We start from the raw sequence: 13,184 nt of genomic DNA on the forward strand, positions 1-13,184 counted from the left end.
AAAAATGCTCATACCACTAGATACTGTCACAATATTTTCAGACTGATTTTTTACATCTGATTCTTATGCCTCTGCACTAGCAGTACTGGAAGACATTAGGTTTTCGGGCTGTCTGTCTGTCCGTACGTCCCATTCTCATGAGCACATTATCTCACGAATGCCATAAGAGAATTTCGTCCATTATTGCACAAATGTCCACTTGGACTCAACGATGTACTGAATAGTTTTTGGTGGTCAAAGATCAAGGTCACCATGACCTTATATACGTCACATCTCATAAACGCAATCTGTACCTTGAGGTACAAATCTTCAAATTTGGCAAAAACATGCACTTTGAGTTAAGGATGAACTGATAAGAATTTGATGGTTAAAGGCCAAGGTCACTCTGATCTTTTGTACATCTCATTCTGACAAATGCAATATCTAAAGACCAACTTGAGGGAATTTCTTCCAATTTTGCACAGATGTCCACTTGAACTCAACAATGAACTGATTACATTTTGGTGGTCATAGCTCAAAGGTCAAGATCACTGTGACCTCATCAGTCTCATTCTCATGAACAATATCTCAAGAGTACCTTGAGGGAATTTTTCCAGATTTGCCACAAACATCTACTTTGAGTTGAGGATGAACTAATACGATTTTGGTGGTCAGAGATCAGGGTTACTGTGACCTTGCATCTGTCACATCTCGTGAACGCAATATTTCAAGAATACCTTGAGGGAATTTCTTCAAATTTTAGCTCAAATGTTCACTTGGACTTTAAGAATAAACTGATTTGAATTTGGTGGTCAGCAGTCAAAGGTCAAGGTCACTGTGACTTCGCAAAACATGTTTTTAACCATACCTTAAGAATTTGTATGCTCATTATGACAAAATTTCACAGAAATGTCAAAAAAAAATGAGTAATGAAGTGAGGTCAAAGGTCACCTTCACTGTGATGTCATAATATTCTGCAAAAACACTTTCCTTTCATTACTCAGCATATTTCAGGAACAGAAGACATTTGTTCAGATACTGAAAAACTGTAGCTGCAACTTGACGGGTTGGTGGAGGCATATGACTGCAAGGCATTAATTCTATTAATTCACACTACACTGCAGTATAGAGAAATAGGCATCACAGCAGTACAGGAAATAGTGTAATGATGTGGGAAACAAACAAAGGACACGGGAATGAACAGGCTTCTGAAACAACATGTAGACAGTGGCACACAAATACTTTTGATTGCAAGAGTCTCAGAAAGTAAAGTGATTAATTAAATCTGAATCACCTGTGAAGAGCCTGGCCAGAGTGTTTGCGGGGATGTCTGACGGCCTGGTGGCGGTGTACAGCCTGGTGGAGGACGTTCCCCTGGAGGGAGAGACCTACCTGTGTTCACACACTCTCAACAAGACGGTGTTTGCTCTGAAGGACACAGATCCCAGGCAGAGACCCTACCCAGTCAAGAGCATGGCACTGGTCAATAGCGGCTCCCAGGTGAGGAGATACACAGTCACAAGTGTTTGATAAGTCACAAAGAAGGTAACATGACGTTGAGATAACCTGACCTCACGATCCTCACTGTGTCACCCTCGTCCCTCTCCTCGTCCCTGTCTGTGGTGGTCATCAGTTATGGTTCTCCAACGGTCCGGGCGTGCTGGTCATCGACTGTCTGAGTCTACAGGCAGTTCGAAGGCTGGAGCCCTACAACCCGCCATCCTCCATCGTATCCATGGCAACCAGCTTCAGTCTATGGGGAGAGGAGGCCGTCTGGACCCTGGACGACCACATGAACACTCTGCTGCTCTACCACGCTGCCTCCTACCATCTCTGCGCCAAGTACTGGTGAGTGGATTTATGACTGTTCTGAAGAACAGTTGTTTCTATGAACACTTCAGTCTGTGACAGACGCAGAAAAGATGTGGCAGACGTCTTTTGTTCTGAAGACCCAAAGAAATGAATTCTTTGAGTACCCGAAAAAGTGTCATTCCCTGGAGAACGGTGAATGAGTAAGTAAACAGTGTCAGGCAGGCTGATATTATTATACTGCATATTATTACTGGCTGATTTTGGCACACAATATATGTGAACTGATTGGTGCAGAAATTCCAAAGTTATGTTTTGAGTCTATTTAGAAATGGTGTCTTAATTACAATTTAAACTGCAGTTTGACTCATGCTCACAGTACAGCCATGAGGAGAAACTCACACTGGCTCAGCCTGAGGTGAAGCTAAGCCTGAAAATAAGCCTGACTTAATGAAATAAGCCTGGTTTAAATGGTTTAACTGGTAAACTTGCTTAATCAAACACTCCACAGGGCCGTAGGGCAGTTTGAGCTAGCTGTTTCCTCCTGGTTCCAGTCTTGGTGCTAAGCTAAGCTAACCAGCTACTGGCTGTAGCTTTATATTAGCAGCACACACATGAGAATGGTATCAGAGTTCTCAAGAGCACTTTCAAAGCTATAGTTAGACAGACTCGGCGCAATGTGGGAGTGAAGTTGCATTTTTCATTTGGTTCAGTTAGTGTTCACGATGCACTTTATCAAGCGCACCAAACGTTCGTCATTTGTCTATCGGACAGAATATCTAAGTGAAACTCGCTGACATTTCCCGGTCTCAGAAATAATGGAACCACCAAGTTTATATGGTCTTAGGTTTCTAGCTTTGCTCTGGTGTTTCTATCAGTCACATATTTTGGAAGAATGCGATCAATATGAGCAGCTGACAAGACAGAGAGTTCTCAAGCCTTTCATTCTTCAGCTGAGACGAGTGAGACAGTACTGAAGGAGAAGACGGGCCCTGATGAGAGAGAGATGATGATGTGTTGTTTGTGTTACACAGACGACTAGTGAGGCTTAGAACATGGCACTCTTAAATACTTGATTCTGATTGGTCAATCAACAAAATTCTGCGGTGTTTATTTCTTGAGGTATCACCGCTGCTCTGCTGCTCCGTTGCTAGGGACGCCATAGCAACCTGTGTCAGTCTGACATCCTGGATATATCCTTCAAATGCATATTGTAGAAATTTGAGAGTATTTCTCCAGGGAGTGCAGTTAGCGACAGTGGGAGCGCCATGCCAGTCTAGCTCTGAAACCGAAAGTTTGTCGGACTTAGCAACAGTAACTAGGCTGCTGTTGCCATGGATACAGACACTTTTTTTTTTTTGCAAATTTTGAATCAATAAAACATGCTTTATTATCATTTTGTGTCACATCACTGAATGTTTTAGTAGTAAGCCATGTTCAAAGCGTGAAAATGTATAGTGAGCCGGTGAGAGTTGAAAAATAACTCCCGACATGGGAATGGAACCCCTCCGTTTCGCGTCGGGGTTCCATTCCCATGTCGGGAGTTATTTTTCAACTGTCACCGGCTCACTATACATTATTCCTTACATAAGTTATGGATTAGCGCCTTTTTTTTTTGTTGTTGCTTCAGTTCCTATATTTGTGTCAGAGTGCATTCTCACCTAAAGTGAACCGAACTCTAGTGCACATGAACCAAGACCAGCGTTTTCAGACAGACCAAAGTTTAGTTTGGTGCGAATCAGCTATCACACAACCTTAAAAGAACCGGACTGGAAAGGAAATGCCCCAAGGTGAACGTTTGTCTATATGTCACTGTCAGATTTTTTTCACTGTCAAACATCAGTATTAGTAATAGTGTGAGAAATCAGAATGGACTGGGTTAATGTGTGAGCATCAGTAGGTGACATTTGAGTTACGATTCAGTCATTCAGTGCCATGAATATTTTGTTTTTTGTGCCGTCAGTTAAGATTTAAGTGGGTAAGTTTTTCTCGAAGTGGTGCTTCACATTGCCACTTTTAATAACAGCCACGGTCTCTGAACATATGCTGAGACATACTGGGATGATTCAATATATAAGAGTCTGTCCAGTCTTGATTAAATGCTTTTTTTCACTGTCTGCTTTCCTCTCTTTAGAGTCCACCATGTGAAATTAGTTTTCTCTGACTCTCTCCAACTATTGTCTCTCCTCTGTGTGTATCTCACTCTCATCAGGATGCTTTTGAAATGCAGAGATTTGATTGACGTGAGATGATTAAACACATGCAGTTGGACTGTGAGTTTCCTGGTTGTTAAACCATGCTACAAACACCTCCCTGGTTAAAACAGACACTTCTGTCAAAAAGTATTTTCAATAATTTATCTCTCATAGGTCGGATAGGACAGTGATTGGGTCTATTCGGAGGATAGATAAGGATGGCAGGTTAACGAGGGGGGGACACGTTTTTGTCATTTCGCTAACAAGGGGCACAGCCTCCCCCGTCAGACTGCCTCCTGATGAACACTCCAGCTCAGTCTCTCTGTAACAATGAAGACAAGGCAGCATCCCTCTGGGTGAATAATGTGACACACTGAGAGAATAATGTTCTAAAACCACAGACTGTAGAGAAAAGTAATGTAGATTATGTGTAAAGGGATGTCCCACGCTCCCACTGCTCCATTGCCAGTTCACTGAGCCAGAAAATCTAAAATTTAGCTTCGTCTGATATATGTTGAACCTATAATACAAATATTAGCATATTATAAACCTGTTTTGGGGACTTATTAAATCCTAAAATGTTAGATTTTCTTCTCCACCTTCAGCTCTCTGGGGGTTTTTCCAGTTTCCCCGTGTGCTGAGGAAGTTTTGTCTTCCTGGAGAGCTGTCACCTGGGAACCAGACGAATCTGCGAGCTCGTGTTTTATTTGCTCTGCGATTTGGTCTGGTGATGTCAACCAGGAGAGTTTGGAAAGATTTCTCATGTGGGTCTGTGAGTCTGTGATACTGAGCTGTATGAATGAACTGAACTTCAGCTGCAGAGCAAAGCAGAAGAGTCTCTGACCTTCCTCATCCATGAATATTTTAAGCAGTCTTTTACCTTTGTTACTTCAGGTTGGCTAGCTAATGCTAATCACAGAGCTTCACACCAACAGTGATGATGTAATGTGATGCAATCTGAACCTGTCTGATAGTCACAGCTGACATCGTACGGGTGAGCAGGAGGAAAAAAAGCTGTTGAAGCACAATTGATTTGATTTTAAGTGCCTGTTTTTTGACATCTTGACGTGTTTTCAGCTGCGGAGACAGCAACCCTCTTCGGGATGTCTTCACTGTGCAGCGTCCTGCTGGGGTTACCAGGGTGACAACCCCTGAACTCAAGACCTCAGATCAGGAAGAGAAGCAGGGATGGACTAACGGAGAAGTGACATTGATCTACAGCGAGGAGGCAGGCACCCAGATCATCCAGCACCAGGATTCACTGACAGACTACTGCTCATTATCATCCAACTGCTCCCTGGAGCCGCTGGGGTCAGACTGTTCCAGCACCGCAGGCCGCGCCTCATTAGACAGCCACAGCAGTGTGCCTCCGCCTGCAGACTGGGAGGAGACGGAGCAGCAGGCATCCACTGGCCCAGAGTCTGACCGAGACACTGCAGAGAGCGTGAAGGCCACGCCACCTCAGCTGAGAGCCTTCACTGTGCTGCCAGTGAGCGGAGCTCTGTGGATCCCCAGGTACAAAACACTGCACACTGAGTGAACCCAAACACATGCACATGAAAAAGTTTTAAACATACCCACTACATTGTACGATCAGAATTATAAAAACTTGGAATACAAGTTACAGTAGACTGTATAAAAACACGACAACCTACTGGAAAAAATATACATATACATGTGTGGTTGTTTGCAGGCGTGGAGGTGACGTGATGGTCATTGAAATGCAGTCGCATGGCGATGAGCTGAGGGGGCGTGTCATCGCTGTCCTCAGTCCACCTGGATGTTCGTCTTTGGGGTGAGTTCATGATCTGGGATTTAAATCTGTAAAACTTTGGTTGGTTTGTTTTGCTGCTGGTTTATTTTTGCAGCGCTTTCTTGAATCAGTAAAACAATTACAATATTAACTGTTTATTTATTGAGCCAAATATTTATCTCCCAGTTTATCTTCTTTTTTTTATTCCTCCATGCCGGCGACAGCCGCGGCCGGGGGTACGATGTTTTCTGGTTGTCCATCCACCCCATTCTCCTGAGTGCAATATCTCAACAACCCTAAGGGAATCCCCTCAAATTTGGCACAAAAGTTTACCTGGACTCAATGATGAAATGAATTTGGATGGTCATAGTCATGGTCATATGCATGGTCATGGTCATTGAATGGTCATAGGTCAAAGGTCAAGGTAACTGTGACCTTGTCTGTCTTAGTCTTGTGAATGGGATATCTTAAGAATATCTTGAGGAAAATTTCTTAGAATTTGGCACAAAGATTGACTTGGACTCAAAGATGAACTGATTTCGGTAGTCAAGGGTCCAAGGTCAAGGTCGCCATGACCTTTCATCCATCTTAGTCTTGTGAGCGCAGTATTTCAAGAACAACTTGAGGGAATTTCTTTAAATTTGGCTCAAAGATTGACTTTGACTTTGGGATTAATTGATTGTATTTTAGTGGTCAGAGGTCCAAGGTCCCCATGACCTTACATCTATCTTTTTCTTGTGAATGCGATCTTTCAAGAACAACTTCAGGGAATTTCTTCAATTTTGGCATGAACGTTCTCTTGGACTGAGTGATGAACTGATTAGTTTTTGGTGGTCAAGTCTTATGTGACCCCATCCAATTCCATCCTTGTAAACACAATACCTCAATAACACCTTGAAGAAATTTTGGCACTTTGGCACAAACATTCACTTGGACTCAACAATGAATGGTCAAAGGTGGTCAAAGTTCAAGGTCAGTGTGACCTTGCAGCTGTCTTATTCTCATGAATGTGATATCTCAAGAACAACTTGAGGGAATTTATTGATTGATTGAATTTGACACAAACATCCACTTGGACTGAATAATAAACTGATTAGAATTTTGTGGTTGAAGGTCAAAGGTCAAAGTGACCTCACAAAATATGTTTTTGGCCATAACTCAAGAATTCATATGCTAATTATGAGAAAACTTCACACAAATGCCTGATAGGACAAAATGATGAAGTGATGACATTTTATGTTACACAACGTCGTATCTCAGTAGCACAAGGGGAGACGTGGTCAGATACTGAATTGGTGACACTAATCTTGACACTGTGCTGATTGTATAGATCTTCTGTGTGTGAAGCATCCATGTTTTCACTGACGTGGATGAAAACTGCAAGAGAAACTGGTGCACAGAGGGATACAACCGCAGGACAGTAATTCTAGTTTGAGACTTTATGAGTGTTTTTGAAATGCTCATTTTATTTGGCCAATTTAAACTAACATTTTCGAGATGGCAAGAAAATTTTGTGGAACCATAATATGAGAGACGGTAGTATTTATGGCCTTCATTTCTATGACTTGAATCATTTCACTTTAAAGCAGCCTTGAGGAACAGGAAGAACCATTAAAAACAACTATGTTATGGCAGTTTAATAAAGCACACCAGCACTGTGTGGTAGATACAATATCACCAAGTGTCTTTGGTCCTTGATGACATGTCACAGAGATGAACTAAACACAAACTGGCTGCAGCGCTCCAGAAAAAGTGGTTACTATGAGCCAATCCTGCCCTGAAATAAAACGGCACTGAAAATAGAATCTAAAAACATTTAGCTGCACCCTCTGAACCAGAGGACTTCCTTCAGGGCTGGAAGCTGATCGTCAGCCACCAGAGCAGCAGCAACATGTGATCCACAACAGCAGCAGAGACGACCAAAGGCCTCCAGTATCTGCAGATTATACACTAAAACAACTCATGACAAAAACAACCTCGCTATTTAAATGTTAATAATAATAAACATTTGATTAAGTGATGTTGTCCAGGCTTTAAAATTTCATAGTGTTGCACAATCAGACATTCCCTCAGTTTAATATTTTTTCCAAGTTTTTGCGTCAGCATTTTCCACGACCATTACATTCAGGTCATCAAGACACAGATACTGAGGAAGGGCAGTAGTTCAGTTTAGGACAAGATGTTACAATCCCTTGATTCACACACTGAGACTATGAGTGGGAGTAATGGTGCCATATGGGGGTTTCCGAGTGGGAGTCAAAGGGTTATTGTAAGATGGATAGAAAATAAGGAAAGAGCACAGGGAAGGCAGAGCCAAGGAGAGACATCTGTGGGACTGAACTCTCCCCCATCAGACTGGGCCGTACACTCTACCTCCCCCTACATCCTTATTTTGGTTGAGTTAAATGGTTAAATTTGGTTAAAGTTAAATGCCAGCACCTGGCATCCCAGGTGCGCCCCCCTCTGCTTTTACTCCCTTGAATCCGGCTGTTGTTGGTGGTATCTCGGGGCCCAAGTGGTGTCTCTCCTCTTAATCCAGAGCCACCAGCTTACCTGTTTAGCTCAGCCAGAGAGGGCTTTGATGGCCTGATGTAGGAGTAAGAATATCTTCACACTCACAATAGAGTTTGTCAGATGAAGTTTAAACATTGAAATAAGACCCTGTTTAAGCTTAAGGCCCTGACACACCAAGCCGACGGTCAGCCGTCGACCAAAGTCGGCCTGTCAGTGAGCGTCTGTCAGCCTAGTTTTTGCAGTGTGTCCCGCACCATCGGCACTAAGGCGTTGGTGGCTTTTCGGCCGATTGAGCATATTGAATCGACGGCGGAGCTTGACGGTGAGAGAGATCACTCTGATTGGCTGTTCAGGTTTTATTCCCTCACCCCTGTAGCAAGTGAATCTGCCTATAGTGAAACCGGAGCTAACCGGTGCTTCCTCCTCAGGCTCCACTTCACTCAGCTGCCCCACAGACCCGCTGCTTCTTCCCACTTTAACCTGAATAACAAACCAGAGCTAGCTGGGAGCGGCTAGCGGAGCGTTAGCCGCAGCATAACCGGAAGGAAGCACAGCCAGTTAGCCTCCGCTAGCCTCCCAGCTAGCTCTGGTTTGTTATTCAGGTTAAAGTGGGAAGAAGCAGCGGGTTTATCAGGCAGCTGAGTGAAGTGGAGCCCGAAAGGGAAACACCAGGACCGTCTGGATGTAATAGTCCGTGGAGGGGCTGCACACTCGGCTGCACAGATAGGAAACCCCTCAGCTGACAGGATGTACCACTCTCTCACTCCGCTCTTTCTCACACAGGCGCAGAACGTACGTGCCACTTGGCCGTCGGATGTAGTCCGTGTAGTGTGTTCAAATGGAACTGACACAGGGCGACGTGAGGCGACGTGAGGCGACGTAGACGGTGCAACAGTTGGCTTTCATCGCCGCTAGTTCTTTGATGTCAGTTTGGTGTGTCCACACCTTAAGAAGAAATTGTTTTTTTAATAGTATGTTAAAGATAGATAAAAGTCAAACCATACCTTTCACAAAGTTACATGAAAAGTTTATATAACCAAGGCAAAGACGAGACAGAAAATAAGATAAAATGAAATACAAGAGGCAGAAGCAACATTATCCTAGAAAGTGCACAGTCACATCAATTTAAGACGTACGGTAAGGCAGCCCACAAATCATCACCTCTGCCAATTTACTCAGTTATCCATCTTTTTTTCCACTTTATTTATTAGTCTCCGTTTTTTCTCTTTTTTCACCCTTGGGAGCAAACAGATAAAATGCAGCATGAAATAACAACAGTAACAGACAAAGTGTGTATGTGTTTTCACACGTTCCTTTGATTTAAAGTTCTGCAGCAGATGTTGAGAACCAACAGTACAACACCCTCTCAGCTGATCCAGCAGATATGTAATAAAAGGTTGCCATACACTGTTAAAACTGTCCTTAGCTCCTTCTAAATCAAACCTTATCCTTTCTAGCTTCAAAAACTGTGATGTATCTCTGACCCAGTGTTTAAGAGGGTGGGTCACCTGCTCCCAACTAAGTAACATAAGTCTTCTGGCTAAAAGGGTGACAAATGACTGTATCTTACAAAGATGACTGTCTTCACACTGAATACCAAAAATTGCTGTAAGACTTGGATTTGGATCAATTGTTTTTCCACGTATTTTGAAAAGGGCTTAAAAAATGGAGAACCAGTGAACTGAGAGACCCGGGCAAGACCAGAATGTATGAGCTCGAGATGCAGGGGAACTTTTACATCTATCACAAGCATCATCGACCGAGGGGCACATCTTTGAGATTCTGACTTTAGATGGATGAAGTCTGTGTACTAACCACCTTGAAGTGAATCAGGCTGTGTGTGGCACATATTGAGGAGGTGTGTATCCTTGGGAATATCTGACCATTCAGCATCCGTAAAATGCAGGTTGAGATCAACCTGCTGCGCCTCTCTCAATGCATCAAGTGTTTGAAGTTTTAAATACGTAACAGATATTGTGCCTTATCTATCTTTTGTCTGAACACTACATACATACCTAAGGTTCAGGGATCGGAATCTGTATCGGGAAGGAAAAAGTGGTATCGGTACACCTCTAGATAAAAATTGTAATGTCTTTGCAATCCCCACATACAGTGAAAAAATTTGTATTCACTGTTTGTCTGCGAGCCTCAGCACATATTACACCCCAGTCATCCAAGGAAATATCCTCCTGTGAGTATGTAAGGTTTTAGTGATGCAAGATGTCAGTTAAAGTGTATACGCATGCACAACCCTGTTAATGTCTGAAATAAATCTAAAATGTAATCTGTGATGGAAGTTGATTGAAAAGATAACTGTGATCTGTTTAAGATTACGTCAGTCTGAGAGCAGAGGGTTCTAATTTACCACCAATCGTTCACCTGATGTAAAAAAGAAGAAAAAAGTTGAATGTTTCTAAGACTGTAAAGAAGTTTTAAAAGTTTGGATGGCATTTGCATTGCACCCATGTGGAAGTTGTGGACGACCATAAAAGAACAGGTGAGGATATGAAGTTAAAAAGTGTGCTTCACTAAAAGTAGAGTAACATTATTAAAGAACTGAAACATGGAGTTGTAACTAGAAGCTGCTCAGTTCTTCACAGTTCACAGTGCAGATCAACCAGACTGATGTATTGCGCACGACCTTGACTTTAAACACTTTAAATGTGTTTTAATTCCAGAGCCATTAAGAATAAATCTATTCATCTTTTTACAACTTGAATTTTCTGTTCAGTCTCAGACTGAACCACTTTAACTGGTCTTTTTAACATTAGAGGGACTTACTGAGGTCTAAACTGGGTTTTCCTCCACCTGCATGGAGCCCGTTTGCAGCTGTGCTTGAAACCATTCACCGCTGGCCAAAGAGCTATATATTAATTTACTGATGCAGCCTCAATAAAGCCGAGCGAGATCCTTCATCATGTACTTATGGTGCTCGGCTGAGTCTGTAATTATTTCTGTAAAGAAGCCAGCAGCTGCTCCTTTGCAGAAAGGACTCCTGTGTGAGTGTCCACAAAAAGGGGCCTGGCCTTTTAGCAGCAGGCAATAAAAGGGCCACCCAAAACAGGGCCCTTAATAAGCAGTTATTACATGGTGCACCTGTAGCATAGACGACACTCTGGGGAGGGGGGGTCACGGCTCAGGTGAAGCGAGGGGTCGCCAGGCCTGCAGGTATATCACATGGCTGCTTTGATTGGACAGTTTTATCTCCATTACAAACGTATTAAAGGCTGAGTTATTACTGACTGTGACTTCACAGAGCGCCGTCATCACGAGGCCGTATATCAAAGGACGTGAACTAACATCAGTGGAGGATAATGACACACCTCACAAAGATGAAACAACAATGGAAGAAGATAATTCAGGGTTGTTCAGCATGATACATGGGTGGTTGAGCTCAGGACACACGGTCCCCAGAAGCTCTTCTTCCTCCCAGAATGCTTTGTGTCACAGCCTTCATAAATTAGAGTTTAAACTCAGGGAAAAGTATAATTAGTGATTTATTTTTAAACACATCATACATGTCAGAAAATACTTGTTGAAAACATGTGAACAGACTGTGAAGTGTGTAGTACTGAACTGTTAGGTTAGATTATTAAACTGTTTTTCAACATTTGTGTGTGGCGGGCCTTAAATCACGATGATGCTCCTGGGCATCATTAACATAACCCCTTCCCCAATGTATAAAAATTAAAATTAGCCTGCATGACATCAGTGTCAATTTGTGCACCCCCCTGAGGGTGAGCGCTGAGTTCCCTACATGAATAAACATCGTTTTAAAGTGCCACAATCATATGGACCCTTTAGGGCCAACGTTACAATGATGTCACTTTATTACCTGCAAAACCTGCCTCTCCCCCACAGGGCTGTAGGCTCCATGGGAGTGTTAAAATGTGTTTGTCTTGTTGTGTTACTGGGAGCCAGAATAGAAGGAGTCATGGCTCAAAACCAGCCGCCACTGCCCGTCAACAAAAACAAAGACAACTATGGTTAAATGTGATAAGACCAAAGGACTGGACGGAGGCCATCATCAAAAATGCTCACATGTGCAGCGCACACTTCATATCAGGTTAGGGAAAAAGTATTTCCTGTTGTAGGGATGAATAAGGTTATGTGTATTAAGGGTTATCATGTCCACCTCATCAGAAACTGGGGAGGGATTAAGAGGAAGATTGGATTTCTCTGCAACGCTAACTTTTTAGCACATTAGCTAACGTTAGCTTCCATAGCAAAACAAACAAGTGTGGTCCTCCTTTGTAAGATTGGCTTCCTGTGACATCATCCATCCACTGAGTGAGAGCATACGGGTCGGCCAGTCTGGTCCCGTTGCTCAGTGTTTACTTATTCAAGTAACACTGGCGGTCCCGGAGAGTGAGTGACCTGACATGGTGCGTTGGTAAATTCAGTCTGACGCTCTACACTAAAATGAGAGCCCTGTTGGTGGAAGAAACGCAGCGTTATATTTCTACATGAATGAACCAATGGTTAAGTTAATCACACATTCACTCCGCTCGGCGCTCTGCTGCTCCGTCTCCACAGACAGAGTGTCCAGAGTGCGCTCTGCCACTCTGAGAGTGCGCTGCTCTGGATAACCCAACGCTACATTCAGACAGCGCTCCCAATTTATCAACGCTCCAGTTTGTGTCAGAGTGCACTCCCACACTCACAATGAGTGTTTCTGAACGCACCACTCGCATCATCTTCCGCCATCGTCTAAAACAAGACAACAGAACTTGCTAGCTAGCATTAACTAATCTCTGTGGAGAACTTTTTTGCCTCCAGCTAAGCCCCGCCCACCAAAAAACATCATAGTGTTTACTAACAGTAAAAGGGTCTATACACTTTAAAAAAACATACTTATTGTATTATATTCCTTCTCCACCAGTATATCCTCCTAAATCCGACACCCTGGACCTTTAAAAATTGATGGCTTTGTC

At 43.0% G+C, this 13,184-nt stretch overlaps 1 protein-coding gene across 3 annotated transcripts in view; it reads left to right on the forward strand.

The window, feature by feature from the left end:
• Positions 1-13,184, forward strand: part of lrrk1 (leucine-rich repeat kinase 1) — a 124,412-nt gene that overhangs the window by 106,758 nt on the left and 4,470 nt on the right. For all 3 annotated transcript variants that reach the window (XM_049561456.1, XM_049561464.1, XM_049561469.1), the window contains 4 exons: positions 1,282-1,479; positions 1,613-1,827; positions 5,061-5,498; positions 5,677-5,778. In XM_049561456.1, coding sequence (XP_049417413.1) covers positions 1,282-1,479; positions 1,613-1,827; positions 5,061-5,498; positions 5,677-5,778 — 953 coding nt within the window. The remainder of the gene's footprint in view (positions 1-1,281; positions 1,480-1,612; positions 1,828-5,060; positions 5,499-5,676; positions 5,779-13,184) is intronic.

Source organism: Epinephelus fuscoguttatus, linkage group LG2 (assembly GCF_011397635.1).
Source record: "Epinephelus fuscoguttatus linkage group LG2, E.fuscoguttatus.final_Chr_v1".
In the NCBI taxonomy this organism is placed as follows: Eukaryota; Metazoa; Chordata; class Actinopteri; order Perciformes; family Serranidae; genus Epinephelus; species Epinephelus fuscoguttatus.